General features: G+C 41.7%; 1 protein-coding gene across 1 annotated transcript; it reads left to right on the top strand.

Moving 5' to 3' along the window:
- The first annotated feature begins 1,518 nt into the window (after positions 1–1,518).
- Positions 1,519–10,196, top strand: LOC142375140 (uncharacterized). The gene is made up of 6 exons (XM_075459071.1): positions 1,519–1,572; positions 2,621–2,757; positions 2,857–2,950; positions 6,806–6,991; positions 9,668–9,724; positions 9,873–10,196. Exons 1-6 carry the CDS (start codon positions 1,519–1,521, stop codon positions 10,194–10,196), a joined length of 852 nt encoding a protein of 283 aa, XP_075315186.1.
- The last annotated feature ends 8,740 nt before the right edge of the window (positions 10,197–18,936 follow it).

The following is an 18,936-nucleotide window of genomic DNA, read 5'->3' as shown; positions in this document are numbered from 1 at the left end:
CTAATCTATCATGCTCGCTGTTTACTCAGAGTGGGCTAGTTTGATAAATGGACATTTCATTTTCTTTTCTCCGTTTTCCAAAATAACTTCGTTGATACACCTGTGAATCCGAATCACTTTTAAAAACCGCCTCTGGCATTGATAGGCTATCTGTCGACAGTTGTCATAAATATGCTGATCCTGTGGGTGGCATAACATGAACAGTATTACCAGAGCCTGTTTATTTTAACCTCATTTCAGAGCTCATCTTAGACAAACCTACACTTTGTCAGCTTTTAGGTAACACAAGTACAAATGAAAAGCTTAGTAGGCCTATGATTTAATTTTCTTGATTCAATGAATGTAGCCTATACTTTATGAAAAGTGAAAAGCTGTGTACTACTAAATGTCTTCTTCTACTTCAAAATTGTTGTTGACATTGCATTTCTAAATATATTCCTGGTGCAATTTTAGGACAACATGTTGCTGAAGGTTAAATACCGGAATGTGAAGAAGTACATCAGTTGGCACTCAGCCGTGACCTATGTGGACTTCATCAGTAAAGGCAAGTAAGGCAAGAACTTTATGATTGATGCCAAAAGACATGGGCCATGATTCTATTGCTGTCACTAGGCATTTTTCTCTGTGTATTCCCCTTGCATGTCATTCCAAAGACATTGTTGCATATCTGTATGGTTTTATGAAAGAAAGTAACTGAACTTTTAAATGATCCTACATTGCCACCCTTGTATGCAATGGTACTGGTACCTTAATGAGACACCTTTGCCATTGACTGCAAAGTACAACAGTAATATTGTATACCAGGATGGCAATATATTGGGTGAGATTTCAGTTAGTCATTGCTTTTCTTTTTTTACAGTCAAAGAAAAGTTTGGGCTTCCTGAAGCCTCTGAGCTTGAGGTGTTCGATGATACGGACACAGCAGTTGACAAAGACATTATTGCAGAATTATTGGAGTCCAATCCGGGTCTTTGTTTGACAGTTCGTGAAAAAACTTCAGACGAAGGTATGAGTCTTGTGCTGTCAATGAAGAGTACTTAACATTGACAGCACAATGTATATCATGCTTTTGCTCTTTGGTACAGCTGGCTATGGACTAACAGTGTGAAATTAAGCTAAATATACAGTACTTCATTGCATGGTAATCGTTGCACACTATTGAGAATTGTTATAGATATGGTATGTAGGATTGTGGCCAGAGTCAGCATTGCATCTATGCTGCCCATTCCCAAATTCGAACTTTTCAGGAACATTAAAAACACTAACAATTACTTGTCTTGTACAAAATTGCATACTCTGCCTTTAAGAAACTGGAATGTTACCACAACAGCCCATATCAAAATAGATACTATGACAATCATTAATCCAAGGGTGTGTTGTACAGTTTTCTTTCCTTTAGACCACTCAACACCTTCTACTTCAGATACTGCATGTTCTCTCACGGACACCTTGTCCCTTTCGTCGAGTGACAGCGACCTAAGAGAAAATGGCATTTCTACAGGCCGTAGTAGATTGAACATGGAAGGTAGCCCATCTGCGGTGAAAGCTCCCCTGTCAGAGACCGCAAAAGAGGTAACATTTTAAGAGAACTGTCATGTGGTTCTTGACAATTTACATGCTCTGATGTAGGGGTGCGCGATCTGACGATATAAAATCGTGACTGGCGAGGAAGAGTGGAGAATCGCAGGCGATCTACCAAATTAGAGAAACCGTATAGATCGCCTTTGCCAATCAGCGCAATGATTTTTTTTTTTTTTTTTAATGCTGGTGTATGGTGTGTGTCCCCGTTAAAAGACACGGATACAGATGTCCAGTTTGTGGTGGATTTATTTGGCTGTGGTTCTTCTGGCATTTACACTCAATAAACCCAGGGTGTACAGGCTAATGTTAGGTGAAAACAGCAAAGGGAAAATTACAAGCTGTTCACTGCTGGATCGGGAGGAGAAACGAAACTTTACAGCGACATCGTCTCACGCACAGGTGCGGTACATTCAGGAACATCGGAACGTCTATGGTGCGTTCACGAACGTTGGACGTATGAAAACTCACCGTAAAACACAATATAAACTAGAAATGCACTCAGAGAGTGCAGACCTCCGCCAGGTCGCGCCACCTTGTGGCAGGTCGCAAGATTGCAGCACGAACAGACGAACATCCAGACAGACAACCAACAGACTCGGGCTATCACATAACCTCCTTGGCGGAGGTAATTAATGTATTTAACTTAAAATAACCAAACAACATGGGCTTTCTAACAGGTGGAGTCAAGTCGTCATCAGTGGTTCGGTTTTTCTAGTTCCGTTTGCTTCACTCTCACTGTGTCAGATGTCATTAATTAGATCATTATTTTTCATCTTGAATTGGCTTACAGTTGAATTACAATGTGTTGATTGCCAAATTCTTTCTTTTACTCCGTAGCTCTTCTGTGGTTCAGCATGTCGACTTAACTCTACTGTAATTGGTCTTTCTTTTTTTTTTTTTGGATGGAAGATCGTGATAAAAAATCGAAATCGTGATTTTATGCAAAAAAATTGTGATACAACATTTTTTCCATATCGCCCACCCCTACTCTGATGTTTAATGATGATGATAATTACTTTTGTGTATTTTGTGTAAGCAGATGGTCAAAAATGCCTTGCTTCGGAAATCTGGAGGAGAGGACATTCTTGAAGAGTACAAATCAGAAAACTCACTGAAGCACCGCACCAGGAGCCATCTTGTCAACATACTGGCAAGTGATATGACTGAGAGACATGGGTAAGACCTAGCAATTGAACTTTGAGATGGGTTTAGATTTGTGCAACAATGTTGTCCTGCCTGTCAGTACTAAGTGAATTTGTTGTCTTGTCACTGTAGCCGGATTCCCACCCATAAACAGAGGGAGAAGTATGTGCTGGGAATCATTAAACGTTTTCCTGCACTTAAGGATCCTTTCTCACCAAAAGGATATGTAAGTTTTGCATTGATTGTGAGGAGTCAGTAGAAATGTTTTCTTTGGAAGATGGCTAATACGAATGATAGGATGGTTATTATTGCATTATATTTTATTCATAGCAACTGAAGAAAGCCACTTTATTGAAACTGGAGTATGCTATGAACCGCTTTGAAAATGCAGGAGAATCATAGAGATACTGGCCTGACTTTATTTAGGTGATTTTCCTTACGTTGCCTTTTGCTGTGACCGATGTAAGACTATTTTGATGTTCTTTCATTTTTTGCAGGAGCATTTTTTTTATGCAGAGAAAGGCACAGCGAAGAGGCCAGCAAAGGAGCCATCAGTGCCAAAAGACCAAGGGCCAAAACGGAGAAGACAAGTGACAACACTGCCCGAGCAGCTTGATGGTGACGACTGCAGGGAAGCCATTTCGTTTCTTATTCACACCCCTGAAGAAGCAAGTGTGCTGGAGAAAATGAAGATGACGTTTCAATATCGGCAGGACTTGGTGCATGACCCCCCAGATAGCATGCGGATGTGGGCCACTTGAGGCAACGATCCGGCACTGTAGGCATTCTTCTGGCCCGGACAAAACAGATGTGAGCCTAAAGTGGCCCATGTAGTAAATGCTACATTTGGGCCAAATATTACAAAACGGATACGGCCCAGCTTTGGCTGATATATGGCAAGTTAGCAACGACTAATCCGGGTGTGAGCCTAAAGTGGCCCACAAATGAAGAAACACCCTTGGCCCACCTTTGTTGAAACATATTTGGGCCAGTTTTGGCCGAAATACGGCAAGTGAGCATCAAGTAATCCGGATGTGAGCCTAAAGTGGCCCACATATAAAGAAACACACTTGGCCCACCTATGTTGAAACATATTTGGGCCAGTTTTGGCCAAAACATGGCAAATAAGAAAAGAGTAATCCGGATGTGAGCCTAAAGTGGCCCACATATAAACTTGGCCCACCTTTGTTGAAACTATGGGTAAAAGTGGGTTTACTGTGAGCTGGGCAAACCCACTCTTATTCCACAAAAAAACTGCAAGTTTTACCCGAAGAGCAGTTAGACTGTTTTTTTTTTTCACTACCACGCCCCCTTGGTGTGATTTGTTCCAAATTTGCGGGGGAGTTTGGAACACGGCCGTTAACATTTGAATCGGTCAACGCCACTCTGATTGGCTGTGGCAGCACTTCATCGTGACCCAGCTATCTTGCAGAAGAAACTGGCCGCATTCAGCCTGCTGGGATCCACAGAAAAGTTGAAGGTAAGTTCGGCTCAGCTCATTTAATTTTATGTGTGAGATGTGTTAGCTTTGTTTCTCTTAAACTATACAAACCTGCTGTGTCTACAAGTGGCATTGTACCTCTTCAGATAGGGTTAGCTGAAATTGGCTATAGTTGAAATGTAATTACTTTTCAAAACGACCATAGTGCTGTAAGCTTGATGCTGCGACCAAAATACAGCCACGAGTGAGGTTGATGCCATTTTTCAAAAAGAAACACTGCTTGTTCTATGGTCATTAGTATGAGTCTGAAGTTGTTCCCAGACCGCTGGGACTGGAGGGTTTGCTTTCTTTTGTTTTTGCGACCGAGGACGATCGTTGTGTTAGCTTAGCATGCTACGTTATTGATGCACGTGTACGGGAACTTTTTTCCTGTTCGGTTATGATTAAGCAATATCGAAACCTTATCAAAAAACAATCCAATTGAACTGTAACTGTACAGAGATGTTTAGGACTATTCTAAAGTAAGGGGTGTATGGTTTGTACATCTGTGGGTAACAAAACTCCTCATGCACAGCAAAAATGAAGCTCAGTTGGGACACCTCGGGTGAAAAATAAAGAAACCACAGTACACTGATTTCACTTACTGAAATTGATTATTTAGTCTAAACATTTTCTTTAAAACTGTGGTACTAATACTGCCTTTTTTTCCTCTTTTTTTCCCCCTGAGATTACTGCTTTGAGTGGTCGACATTAAAGATGCGGTCTGGAGAATCATGAGATACTGCTGGCCAAGCAGCTCAACTGGCGGGGCGTAAATGGAAAAACGGCTTTCCACAGCCTCCAAATAAAAGATGTCATTACTGGTAAGTGTTAATTGTGTTATATTTCATTGTGATGCGTTTTATGAATGGGTTAGGGTTTTCCTTTTCTTTCATGATTCTGAGTAGTTGCCAGGGGTGCTGAAATTAATCATAATCGCTTTATCAATATGCATCAGTGTGGTAGCAGACAATATTCTATTCTGTTTCAATATAATGGCATTGATTGTTGATTAATCAATCAGTTCATCAGGTGAAGGGCAGTTTTCCTCCAATTTTAGTAATGGGCTGGTCATGGGCATGGCTAAACTGTTTTCAAACTACATTCATCATTGCTGCCCAACTATGGACAGGATATAGCATGCCATGCATTTCTCACCATTGTGTGTAATCTGTCTAAAACTTTACTGTTTTCTCATTTTTTAGGAACGGTCAGAAACAACCAACTAACGGCCACTGACCAGGAGGTGGAGGCCTACATAAAAAGGTGGCTTCATCTCGCCGGAGACCGGGATGGTGGGAGGAGAGAAGGCGTTCCTCACAGCACGCACGTAAGTTGGCTACGATACCTATTTTGCAATATGTGATGCTGTTCGACAGCAGAAATCAAGATGAAGCTGCCAGCATGTGTGCAGGGTGTATGCAGCTCCTGAGTTTAATTTCAATATCTTCCAAAATATCAAAAGCAAAAAATCACCTTTAACATAAACATGAGTTATTACTGTAACTTAAATGTTGAGGTTAAATGTGAAGTTTGTCTGAGTGTTTGAAGCTGCTTTACTCCAGTTCACATTGCCTGTTACCCAACTTTCATTGTCTGAACAGAATGAGGTTGAGCAAGCAGATATTGGGTTTAGCTTCAGATTAATTGTAATTAAAAACAGACTAGGTTTTGAAGTTTTGTAAGGCATGAACACAATATTATAATAACTTAATATCATTTCACACAGCCTTTTTTGTTTATCCTGATGAGGTTTTGTGTTTTGCAATTCACTGCCACCTTATACTGAATATACTTTACTGAATCAACTAAATTTGTTCTTTTGTGTATTTCTTAAAGGGACGGAAGACGGATTTGGATTTTTGTAGGTCGCCAACTCTTTATCCTTTTTTTTTGCCATTATGTTTTAAAATAAAATAAAAAATCACACCCACTTCTCGTGTTTGGTCATTTCTTCAGTTTCCTCATCATTGACGCCAAGATAAGTCCCACTGCATGCCATCATTCAAACGGTATCTGGGGTTACCATAATGGCATGTAGCCACAAATTGAGACCATTCTGTGTTTTCATATTTGAAATACTATTTTATCATGGTTGTGACTCCCCAAGTGTGCAGGTTAGTCAAGGTCATAGTGTGTAAACCAGTTCTGACCAGAATTAAAGTGTACAGTGGCCCACATCCGGTTGAGTGCTGGTTTATTTTGGCTGACATCTGGCATCGTGATGGCTTGGTTGTGGCCCACTTCTGGCAAACGTGAGCGGACCGCCCAAGTGCCATCATTCTATACCGTATGTGGGCCGGATGAACAAGTCAGGTGTGGGCCGGATACGGGCCAAAAGAGTTTTGCTATCTGGGCCAGAAAGAAGCGCGGATGTCTTCAAAACATTCCCATGTTTTCTGGATGTCAAAGGACTCGTGAGTAGAACATATATTTCTTTATAATATGCGATATTTCATACTTCAGCCTTTGTGTCATTGATTGTGTCCTTTGTGTGTAGTTTTGAAATCTTTGTACTAACGATGGTTAAATCACAGTTTTAATGCGGCATAAGTGGTACCAAACCCTGGTTCAATTTGTTATTCTTTATGTGGTTAACAGGTAAATCAAGACTTCAACCTGCTGTTTGGTGCTGAAACAAGTTCCAAGTTGCTGAACAAGTGGGACACAACATTCAAGCTGAAGATCATCAAAGAGGCCACCCAGCTGACTCAATCAACTGATCCGTGTCGTCTGTTAAAAGCGGCTGAGAGGCAACCAGAGAGTAATGGTATGCTGTCATACAGTGTTTTTACAGTATAAATAATACCTTTTTAACTCATTGATGCTGGATGCTGCGTAGACCAGTGGTTCTCAACTGGTGGGTCGCGACCCAAAAGTGGGTCGCGGACAGTTGGTCAAGAAAAAAAAAAAGCGCATCTGATGTTGTCTTAACTTTTATTTTGAAAAATGATTTATTTTGAAATTGAATTGAATTTTTTGCCACCACTGAGGCCCGGTAGCCATGGTAACGGACATTTGATTGACAAAGTTTTCTCTGTCGAGATGGCGAATCGCAAGTATGACCCGGCGTATTTGAAATGCGGATTTTCGTACATTGAGGATCGTAAGGGACAGAAACCCCAATGTGTTATTTGTAGTGAATGCTTGCAAATGAGAGCATGAAGCCATCTAAACTGAGGCGGCATTTGGATACCAAGCCGGTGGAGTTTTTTCAAAGACATCTCCAGAAGCTGAGGACTTCACAGAAGTGTCTGACAACGTCTTGCTCCAAACAAGAGGAAGCTCTCCGTGCCTCTTACCACGTACCTCACCGTATTGTGAAGGAAAAAAAACCCCACACAATAGCCGAAGAGCTTATTTTACCTGCAGCCATGGATATGGTGAGAGAGGTGCTGGGTCAATCAGCGACAGACAAGCTGAAAACCACACCGCTGTCCAATGATACTATAGCTCGCCGTATTCAGGACATGTCTGGTAATATGAAAGAACAGACCACAGCCCGCGTCCAAGCAAGCCCCTACTATGCCCTGCAGATGGACGAATCTACCGATATAACTAACCATGCTATTTTGTTAGTTCATGTGAGGCACGTATGGGATGGTGATTTGCAGGAACAGTTTCTCTGCAGCAGAGATCTCCCTACCACTACAAAGGTAGAGGACATTTTCAGCACTGTGGACTTGTATTTGAACTCAGTGGGCCTGAGCTGGGAATACTGTGTGGGAATCACAACTGATGGGGCTGCTTCCATGATGGGGAAACATTCCGGTGTGGTGAAGCAAATTCTGGAGAGAGCACCTAACGCGACGTGGAACCACTGCTTTTTGCACCGTGAAGCGCTGGCGGCAGAGGACATGGTGCCGGTGCTAGACGAGGCTTTGAAAGATGTCATCAAGGTGGTGAACTACATAAAACGGAGCGCAAAAAAACAGTCGCTGCTTCTCAAAGCTGTGTAAAGACTTGGGCTCGGAGCACATGCAAGTGTTAACACAGAGGTTCGCTGGCTATCGCGGGGTAAGGTGTTGTCACGTTTTTATGAACTTAAAACAGAAATCGCCGCCTTCCTCTCAGAAAATAACTCCCCATATGCTGAACTATTTGACAACGAAATCTGGCTGGCACGAGTTGCATATCTTGCTGATGTGTTTGAGCACCTCAACGCATTAAAAGGACGAAGACACAATATTTTGGAAAAAAAAAAAAAAAAAAAAAAAAAAAAAAAAATCGCTGCGTTCCAGAAAAAGATTGCACTGTGGGTAAATCATTTATCCAAAGACAGACTGGACATGTTTCCCAATGCTTGTCATGAAGTACAGCAGCTGCTGCGGCTAAAAATGACTTGAAAAAAACCCCTCAGTGCGCATCTTACTAAACTTCAAGCTCGGTTTGACAGCTATTTCCTCAAGAAATACAGAGATGACGCTTGGATATGCGACCCCTTCCGCATCGACATGGAAAGCATCACGTTGCCGAGCAACGAAGAGCATCAGCTGGTGGAGCTGTCATTTGACCAGATGATGAAATAGAGATTTGGCGAGGTAATACTTTCCCACTTCTGGTGCAGCGATGTGATGACTAAGTATCCATCCCTCACGACTCTTGCAGTCAAAACGCTCCTACCATTCAGCACAACCTACAGTATCTGTGTGAAAGTGGCTTTTCCACCTTGGTGCAGCTCAAGTCAAAGCAGAGAAACAAGCTGGACACTGAACATGGTCTGAGGGTAGCTCTGTCTACTGTCCTCCCAGACTTTGAAACTCTCATCAAGAATAAACAACATGCCCAGCTGTCTCACTGACTTCCCCCAGACAGGTTACAGGTGACAGGTTAGGTGAACAGATCTTGTTTTGTAGATCTTTAATTATTTTCGATATTTATTTTATTTACTGTTTGTCCATGCAGTTGCACTTTTGATTAATTTAGTCACTTGTTCAGTGAATTTAGTGAAAAGACCATGTTTGTTTTGTGGGTCTTTACCGCAATTTGATATTCACCTTTGTCCACATGCTGTTGCATGGTCCTCCTCAGGTTCTTCTGAATGTGCTTTGAATAAAAATATTTCAAATATTTAATTTTGTTCTCTATTTTGTGCAGTTGCTTATTTCATTCACTTCTGTACGCAAATGTGTATATTGATGTTAAAAACTTGAGTTTTCAAAGGCTTTAAAAAAAAAAAAAAAAGTGCTTGGTTTGAAGAACTATAAAAGTGGGTCGTGACTTAATGACCATGGGAAAATGTGGGTCCCAGAGTGAGACCAGTGGAGAACCCCTGGCGTAGAGCAACATTGACCCAGGTGCCTGAAGCTGCATGGACGCAGATGACGAGATTTTGAGGTTTTTTTTTTATTTTTTTAAGTTTGGTATGTTAGAGCTGAATGAACACATTCTGATGCAAGATGAGGGTCTTAGCTTTTAAATGCATATCATTTCATATTTTTATGTTCTTCTGCTGGACGGAAGAAGAGGACCAAGATCAGCCCAACTGATGCAGCTGAGAGAATGGTGCTCTTCCACAAGGTAAATTCCTCGTAAAATTTACACAACGTACTAGTGTTTGCTTGGTTTGTGAGAAATGATCTAGTATGGTACATGATCTAACACCAACTGTCATGTCTGAACCAAATACGTCACTAGCGATGGTCTTTTTTTATCATTTGTTTTGCAGTCATGCAGCAGCATAGATGAACGTCTAAAAGAAAGAGAAGGAAAGCAGCCATTCATCCTTGCGGTTGGCCGTACCTGTAACAAGATCGACACCTACTACGTCGCCGTTGACAAACAGCTCATTCCATGCCATGCTACCAGCTCACTGAGTGCGTTTGACGAACTTTTCAAATGTCACTACGTCTTCAACCTCTCGTATGATGAGTCCCTGGTCCATCTGTACATGTTTGTACAGACCACTGTATTCAACATCGATGTTACCTCCACGGAGGAGTCACTATGTGTTCGTGAGTTGCGTGCCAAGATCTTGAATGACAATGTTTAAATGTTTTATCTGTCAAGCCTTGCATACCACCAGTAAGGCCTTAATAAGCCACTTGCGGATAGGACACAGTTTTTACCCAAGCACCAAGTTCAAATTGTCTTGTTCTCAGTACGCATGTCGGCGTCAGTTCAGTACATATGCAGGTTTGAAAAAGGATTTAAATACTGTTCATGGTATGATTTATGTCACGCTGATGATGCAGAAGAGGGTGGCCTCTTTGATGATCTTCAGCGTGAACCTGATTGTGTTGCCTCAAAATCCTATTGAAGGAAATGATGTCTTGCAAGGTGTTCTGAAAACAATGGATCTGGTCAGGGTAGCAGTGACAATACGAAACACATTTGTGCTGCAATTATTTCTAGACTAAATGGTAGTGGTGTGGACAATTACTCGCACTGTACCTTACACACTTCTGTCTGTGGTATTTCCCTTAGGCTGAGTGCAATATTTTAGTAACGCTTTTGCACTTTGTGCATTTTATTTATTTACATATTTTTTTTTTTTTTTTATATATTCTTTATTCCGAGTGCTGGCACACAGCACTTCCACACCGTTTTATATTGTACAGCTTGGATATCTAGCGATGTTGACCGGTAGTCGAGGAACGACATTTCGTTGTCAAAACTCACTTGTGTTTTTTGTGCAATGACAATAAAAGAAAGTCTAAAAGTCTAAGTCTTTTTTTTTTTTCTAAAAAAAAGAAAGTCTAAATAGTGTAGTATCATCAGTATCATCAGTGATTTAGAAGATTTTGCAGAAGGACTTCATTCTGAATTTAAGCATAAAGTATTGTCTGCTATACCGGTTGATAATCCTTTAAGAAATACATTGGAAAAATGTCTTGAAACCTTTGAAAACCCTGTTTAGAACTTTAATACTGAAACTAAAAGAAAGAAGTATTTAAGTGAAAAATGGGAAATTGTGGACCCTGTGGAAAAACTGTTGGGATTCCGCTATGATTCAAGACTCAATAAAGGTACGGGTACTTTTGATCAAGTACCAGTAAAAGACACTTTTGTTTATGTTCCAATTTTGGAAACAATCAAATTTATCTGTCGCAGTACTCAAATTTGTGGACTGCTTAGCACACCTTCTGTATCAACCGAAAACCGGTATGAAGACTTTTGCGATGGAAGTTACTTTATGAAGTGGCGGCTAAGCGAACAAATGCTTTAGTGGCCGAGCAGCTGAACTGGGGAAGTAGTGCCCGACGCGCTAGTTGTGCAAATAAGCTTCCAGAAGATCCACGTTTCCGTTTGCTTGTTTATTGACTTGTCTTGCTTCAAAGGTTAAAACGTCACAGTATTCCATCAATGAAATCGTTAAAATCCATACATAGCGATTGAAGCCAGGTGTGCAAAACGTGCGTAAAGTGCCAAAGCGCTGTACAAACTGAAGCTTAAGGTGCAAGATGTAGCGTAGCCCAAGCGAGCGGTCAGCAAAAATAGGCCTCCCCAGTCACCCACTCTCATTCTAGTGATTGAAACCTTCCATCTCCCCAGCGCCCAGGGGCCGGTTTCACTAAGATGGACTGTGACTATAACTTAGACAGAGGGTATAGTCGGACTTGGCATAGACGTCTAACAAAATCTGTTGCACGAAGGAGTTAAGTCTCTGACTATCTTAAGTCGTACTATGCTGCAAAGGGTTGTGGGTAATTTAAGACTCTTTTCAAAACAAAAAACATGGCGGACACCGGCCGATCAGTGCCTTTCACTCACTCCGAGAATTTAGCAATTCTTGAAGAATTTAATTGTTATAAGAGCACGCTGTTGGGAAAATTTAGCGAAGAATGCAACAACAAGAAAAAACATATGGTGTGGAAAAAATTTACGGAGGCTGTAAACAGCATAAATCCCTCGGCTGTGAGAGATGTGCCAGCCGTACAAAAGCGGTTCAAGAATATGGTGCAGGAGGCAAAAAAAGAGATTTTTAAGAGAAAAAATACTCCAACGGGAGGTGGTGGCTTGAAAAAGCTGAAAGTGACAACGGAGATGGTAATAGACATTTATGGAGGCGAATCACCGTTGTTTTGGGGAGTTAGCGGGAGAAAGGAGAGCGGAGTCGCCAGACCAACAACCCATAGTAACGGTGCAACTGTGGATGCCGCCAATCCGTCAACTTTAACTTCTGTGAGTTCATCATCACCACCAACCAGTGTCTGTGTGGTGGATGTTGTCCAACATGAAGAAGATGAGCCCGCCGAGGAAATGACAGGTAATGAAATTGTTTTATGTTATATGTCGTCAAGGCAAGTGCGTTTTTAATTGTAATTTCAGCATAAACAGCTTTAGCTGCTCCCCCAGCTACGCTAGCTAAAGAAACCTAAGCTGTGTCCAAAACAAAAATATCTCTAACGTAACCTGTTGGAAAGTAGGGCTGACCAACGCAGATTTGAATGGTGCTACTGCAGTAGGTTTTACACGTGAAGAAAAGTAACCCGCTGCGGTGTGTTGTGAAAAGGTTACAATATCTAATGAGAACCTCGTTTGGTCTTTTATTTATTTATTTTTAGTGTCGTTGATGATTGAAAACATCCAGCCTGTGGCAGCTGCTCCCACCACCACCCCCACCATGGCCATGGTGCTGGAGAAGCAGTACAAAAATCTGCAATTGGAGGAGGAAAAACTCCTTTTGGAGATCGATGTCCTGCAACTGCAGAAGCAACGGCTGCAGCTGAAAGAGGCAGACAGAGGAGTAGAGCTGTCTGTTGATATCTAAAAAAAATAAATGAATGAATGAACTGCCATTACACTGTTTCTTCTTTATTTCATACTTAATAATTGCCAGTAGGCTATAATAACCTTAAAAGGTTGCTGGTAGTTATTGACACTCATAACATTTATGACTTGAAGGGTTTTTTTTAAATTAAAAAAAATTTCAAGTTGTGGTCACACAAAGCCTGGATGTTAAGACTGTGCTTGCCTTTTCGGTTGACATACAAATGTTCATTTGCAGATGGCGCCTGTATTTTTATGTGTGTTCCATCAATGGCTCCCACAACATTGGGGAACCTGGAGATGTTGTAGAAACCCCTTTTGAGACGGGATAACTCTGCAGGTTCTGTCGGGAATTGGGGAAGCCTCTCTGAGAGTGCCCCTGACACTCTGTACACCACCCGGGATACAGAAGCTTTACTTAGGCCCACTGTGTCTCCAACAGTATTTAAAAAACTGCCTGTGGCGTAAAATCTTAATGCAGTGCAAACCTGCAGCAGAGCTGGAATGCTGTGGCTTCTCGCTGTTGTAGGCCCAAGTGCTTCTCCCAATTCATCAGTCAGCCTAAGGATGGCTTCTCGAGTCAATCTAAACCGAGAAATTATCTCGTCATCATTGTAAACCTCCAGTGGGTTATTCCGGTCCCTGAATACCCTTTCCCGTCTCACTGCTCTCTCCATCAATTCAGCAAACCACACATTTTGTGCCATCTCTCCCTTGTTGCTACTTTGTCTGTTATTTCTGTTGTTACCATGGTGATACAGCCATCAGACCCATGTTAGACTGGGGGGAGGCTGTCTTAATTTTTAAGTCTAAAATTAGGCTTAAAAAATAAGTCTTAACTTTTGTGAAACTGTCTTACTTGCATTAGACTGGTCTAAAATGAAACCTAAGACCAATCTTAACCCATAGACCAGTCTAAACTACTTTAGTGAAACCGGCCCCAGGTGAAATACAAAATTATCACCACGTGACCCAATCAACTCATGTCACCACCCAAGCATGTCAATCACAGTCCCAAACTTAAATCTGTCCGTAACACTTTAGTTCACATCCATTCTTTTCAGAACACAAGACATCCTTGCAAATTCAGTTATATTATGATGATTTTGAGACGGCTAACCCGCTTGGATCAAAACATGGACATCATAAAGTTGGAGCACTGTACTTCATTCTGAGAAATCTGCCCCCAAAGTTAAATTCTGCACTAATGAATATCCATTTAGTTGCATTGTTTCATGCAGAAGATGTGAAAAAATACGGCTTTGATCCCATTTTACAGCCTCTGATTGATGACATGAAAGTGTTGGAGAGTCGTGGAATTAGTTTGCCATATTCATCTGTGAATGTCCACGGCACAATTTGTCAAATCACAGGGGATCATTTAGGAATGCATGGGATTCTGGGTTTTATTGAGACTTTCAGTGGCCGTTATTTTTGTCGTTTATGTTTGATTGAAAAAGTGATGCCCAGAATGTGTTCAGTGAGGATGACCCAAAGATAATCTTACGAGGTAAAGAAATCTTTGAAACTCATTGCAACGAGTTACAGTCAAATCCACAAAAGTTGCATTTGTTTGGTTTAAAGAGGAATTCAACTCTAAACAGCTTACAGTTTTTTCACGTTTGCCAGAATTTTTCTCTGGATATAATGCATGACATTCTGGAAGGGGTAGGTCAGTATGAGATGAAGTTGCTGTTGGAGAACCTGTCTGAAAACTTTTTGTCAAAAACTGATCTTCTGTCTCGAATCTATGCTTTTGACTACGGGTACTTGGAGCAGAAAAATCGTCCAACAAGGGTCAACTTGGATGGTGCGAACAATACTAATGGATTGAACTCAATTCAGACTCTCTGTCTGATCAGAAATATTCCCTTGATTTTTGGTGACGTTGTGCCGGAAGGTGATCAGAATTGGTCTTTGCTGTTGCTTCTACTACAAATCATTAACATAATCTTCTCTCCATCTGTAACAATGGGCATGACGGTGTATTTAAAACATTTAATAATAGAACCCCATGTCTTGTTCAGACAGCTTTATCCAAATAGAAATATGATCCCTAAACACCATTATATGTTACATTATCCGATTTGTATCAGAAAAATTGGACCATTAATTCATATGTGGAGTATGAGGTTCGAAGCAAAGCACCGGGTGTTCAAAAACACCCTGAAAAATTTTAAGAACATCACAGTGTCACTTGCCAAAAAACACCAAATGTTGATAGCTTACAATTGGGAGACGTCCCCTTTAAACCACATAGAGTATGGTCCCCTGAAAGCATTTGATACATATCGCCATGTTCATTTGCGAACAAAGCATTAATGGTGCTGTCCTGGGGTTGCTATGGGAACAGTGGTGGCGAAGCGGAACCTTTGTTTGGAGACCGTTGTTTCTGGGTTGGTTTTGGGGCTGACTTCCGGTTTGCCTCAGACGCAATCTGGATGTTAACGGTTGTGTTTTGTTTGTCATCACTGAATCCTTCTTTTATTACCCATCAGTTCAGTACACGGTGAAAATACACCAAAACGTCTCTAAGATGTTTAGCTCTTACTTTCTCTCAAGATACTGCTATGTTGCGGCTTCTCTTATCATTTTTGACGGTATATATATGTAACTGACCACTTAGTGTGTTAGACCTTTATTTTGAAACGACGTAGGACGCACACATGCGCAGTGGAGGGTGCCAACATGGCGGCCTCCTAGAAAGAAATATTGGCGTTTTCTTCATGCGGTTGAGCACAACGCACACAGAGATCAGCGCGCACACACTTTGTGGCGTTTAAATTCCATGATGGACTACTGATGACAGCTTATGGTATGGACTGCTTATCGTATCGTATGGACTGCTCATCGTACGGACTGCTTATCGTATGGATTTGTATGGACTGCTAGTTTTGCACCCTTGGAAAGTGGAGCGAGGTATGCTTTGTTTTCATGCTTTTATTGATGTTGTAAAATGCTGAATGTAGATAGCGTTATGATGAAGGTGTAACTGTGTCAATTTGTGACTTTTTATCGGACTATTGCGTGTAACTTGTTGGATGCCTAATGTGAATGTGATGAATTATGTTTTGTATACGGACTTAAGATTATAGGATAGTTATTGTGTGTTTTTGAGAACCATATTGTTTGTAAATTTTAGTTTCACGGTGCTGAAGGAGCTACAATAAAGAAACAGAATGCACCCGTTTCGAGACTCCAACCGCGTTTCATTCCGAGGGCTGCTACAATATATGTTTTATCAGCCATGGGGTTGGATTAGCAGGGAGCTAGCTCGCGCTGAGATAGTCCCGCGAGAAGGGGTGGAAGAGGGGGTGTTACCCTATTTAAAGTGCTTATGAAACGAATTTTAATTGTTGGAATTTCACAGTTTTTGCTGCTGATTCTAAAGGTTCCAAGCCTTGCGATTAAAATTAGATATTGTCTGGATAATAATTTATCCGGGAAGTCGTGTTAAAACGGGCTCAAAAGGAGCCACATTTTGTCTTTTTGTGCGAATTCTTTTTTAATGCGTGACGTCATAAGGTTGACTCAGAAGTTCTGGTAGTCTAACTGTAATGGCGGCATCTATGGCTAAGACATCACAGCACGGCAGAAAATATTGTGTTGCTGGAGGAACAAATGGTGTTAGTTGCAAAAATAGCAGCTTCACTGAAGGGATCTCTCTGCACATGTTTCCCAAACCAAAAACTACTGGAACTGAGGCTGACAAGGAGAAGGCAAAGACAAGAGCACGGTGGGTACAGTTTGTACGGAGGCATCGTCGTGATTTTGAAGTGTCCTCAACATCCGTGTTGTGCTCCGTACATTTCCATCACAACTGTTTCACTAAAAATGTGGAGATCGCGGAAATGGTTGGGAATAGGAGACGTCTTTTAGCTGAAGCTGTTCCAACTATTGACACCGCTGGACCTGGTGTGCCGACGGAGACTGTCCCTGCTCGAACTACTGCTCGGGCGCGAAGACAGGTGAGTCTGAAATTTCCAGATCGGACATTACTGGGCTTGTTTTTTTTATATATATAATAATGTTCGCTTCTGAGAGGTAAGTGTCGACCACTGCTATTGGCTGAGAGCACGGTGGATCGTATCACTGCGTGCTGCCGCCTGCCGATAGCTGCACCTGAATTGCTGCTCGGAAGCAGGGGACAGCTCGCTTTGCTCTTCGGTCTGCACACATATCCAGCTAGAATTGCTGTCTGGTCTCTCCGGTGATTGCGCCGGCTTAACATCCGAGGCTCCGTGGATCAGTCCTACCGATGGCTGCTGCCAGTCGTGCCGAGGCCGGGTGCCCACCTCCCTGCCGCCGACCCGTGAGGATCCGCAGACGGGGCCGCGCACTGGAGGATCTCCGACCCGTTAATCCATGCCATTGTTTATTAAGCTTACAGTAAAACCATGTTATTATCACATACATTTTTTTTAAGTGGCTGGATTTCAAAGTGCCACTTCGTTAGGTTTCAACGTGTCAAAGACAGCGCAGCAGAATGCCATATCTGCGAAACCGGCATGTTCAAATCTTTTCCAGTTTACCACAGCAAACATACACTATTGTGTCATTTGATTGATAACATCTTAATAATAATCAGCGTGTAGTAGGAGCGATGGCTGTTTTGTGCCGCCGATCCTGTGCTGAAAATGGTAACTTTCTTTCATTTCCATTACCCATACGGAGGTGCAGAGAGCCTCTTCAATATAGATGTTAAATCGATTTGTGTGGCTTAAATTCAATGAAAGTTTTTCCACATAATGTTAGAGGTGTGTTCTTTCGACCTGCTGATGTTTGTATCAGAATTTTGGTTCCTTTATGAGATATAGGTCCATCAAATGTGTGTTATTTTCGCAGCCAGCCATACTAGCAAATAAGGGAGTCAACCCTATGACGTCACGGTCATGTGGCCAATTTCGCACCAAAGGCCACATAATTCACACTTTTAAATGGCCGTTTTAACAAGTTATGCCCGGAAAATTTAGTTCAAGTTGGATTGATGGTTTTAGAAAAAGACAAAAATTTCATTTGAATGATAGATGAACATTCGTTTCAGTTCATCTTTAATCAATGTTAATGTTAAAGAATCTGAATGTTACGTGGTTATATTATTCCTGTTAGAATAATATTTAGAGTAAGTTTCTTGGTTTATTTGGAAGTATTATTATTCTATTGAGTTAAAACCAGAATACATTGTTATGCTTGAACCGGTTGATGTGCAATGAAAACAGTAAAGCAGAAACGGTTGATTTGTGCTGTGTAGCACACTGCCATGGTTATCTCCATCTAGGTGAAGACTTAGTGATGTGAGAAAGGTGATGTGTGATATAAATGGTCAATTATTAAGAAAAGTAAAAGCAAATGAGGTTTAATAAATAAAGGTAAAGTAAAGCATAAACATTGTACACGGTAAAAGGTTTGTGGTTAAATAAATGAGACGCAATCTGGATGCTAACGGCTGTGTTTCGTTTGTCATCACTGAATCCTTCTTTTATTACCCATCAGATTGTGCACATCACTGTTACAGCAATCCTGACGTTCGGGACCTGTAACAGATCGTGGGGGCTCGTCCGGGATCAGCACGCCATACGTCCATGGGCTACTGCTTATCCAATGATACTGACCGCCAGGACCTCTCGTGCTACATGTTCTCCGAGCCAGGGGTGACCCAGTGTGCAGAGAGAGGCCAGTAACCGGTGAAAAAGGGTGTACCAGCCTATAGAGTGCAACACTGTGGATCCAAGCATCCGAGATCAGCAAGATGTCGTCCGGTGAGAGAAAACAACTACTTTGGAGCATCAAGAAGAAATTACACCAGCTAACAGGTAATGAAGCCCACCTCATTGCAACTTCACTCGGGGACGTTGAAGGGCTGGACTCTAGTCAGCTGATTCAAGATGATGAAGAAAGCTGTGTTGAGTATCTGACTCAGTGCCTAGCATGTCCTTCACTCCTGGAACGAGAGTAGCAGGGCTTGCCGTTACTAAGGAGGCTGGAAAGTATCATCGACGGTGCCATGGTGAACCATGGTC

Source organism: Odontesthes bonariensis, chromosome 24 (genome assembly GCF_027942865.1).
Source record: "Odontesthes bonariensis isolate fOdoBon6 chromosome 24, fOdoBon6.hap1, whole genome shotgun sequence".
In the NCBI taxonomy this organism is placed as follows: domain Eukaryota; kingdom Metazoa; phylum Chordata; class Actinopteri; order Atheriniformes; family Atherinopsidae; genus Odontesthes; species Odontesthes bonariensis.
Note: the sequence above shows the minus strand (reverse complement) of the source record. Positions and strands in the feature narration are given on the sequence as shown.

Coding starts and splice junctions, on each gene's coding strand:
- LOC142375140 (XM_075459071.1), top strand. CDS start 1,519: ATGGAAGGTAGCCCATCTGCGGTGAAAGCTCCCCTGTCAGAGACCGCA. Junction 2,951..6,805: donor CTTTCTCACCAAAAGGATAT/GTAAGTTTTGCA, acceptor TGTGGTTAACAG/GTAAATCAAGACTTCAACCT. Junction 9,725..9,872: donor GAATGGTGCTCTTCCACAAG/GTAAATTCCTCG, acceptor TTTGTTTTGCAG/TCATGCAGCAGCATAGATGA.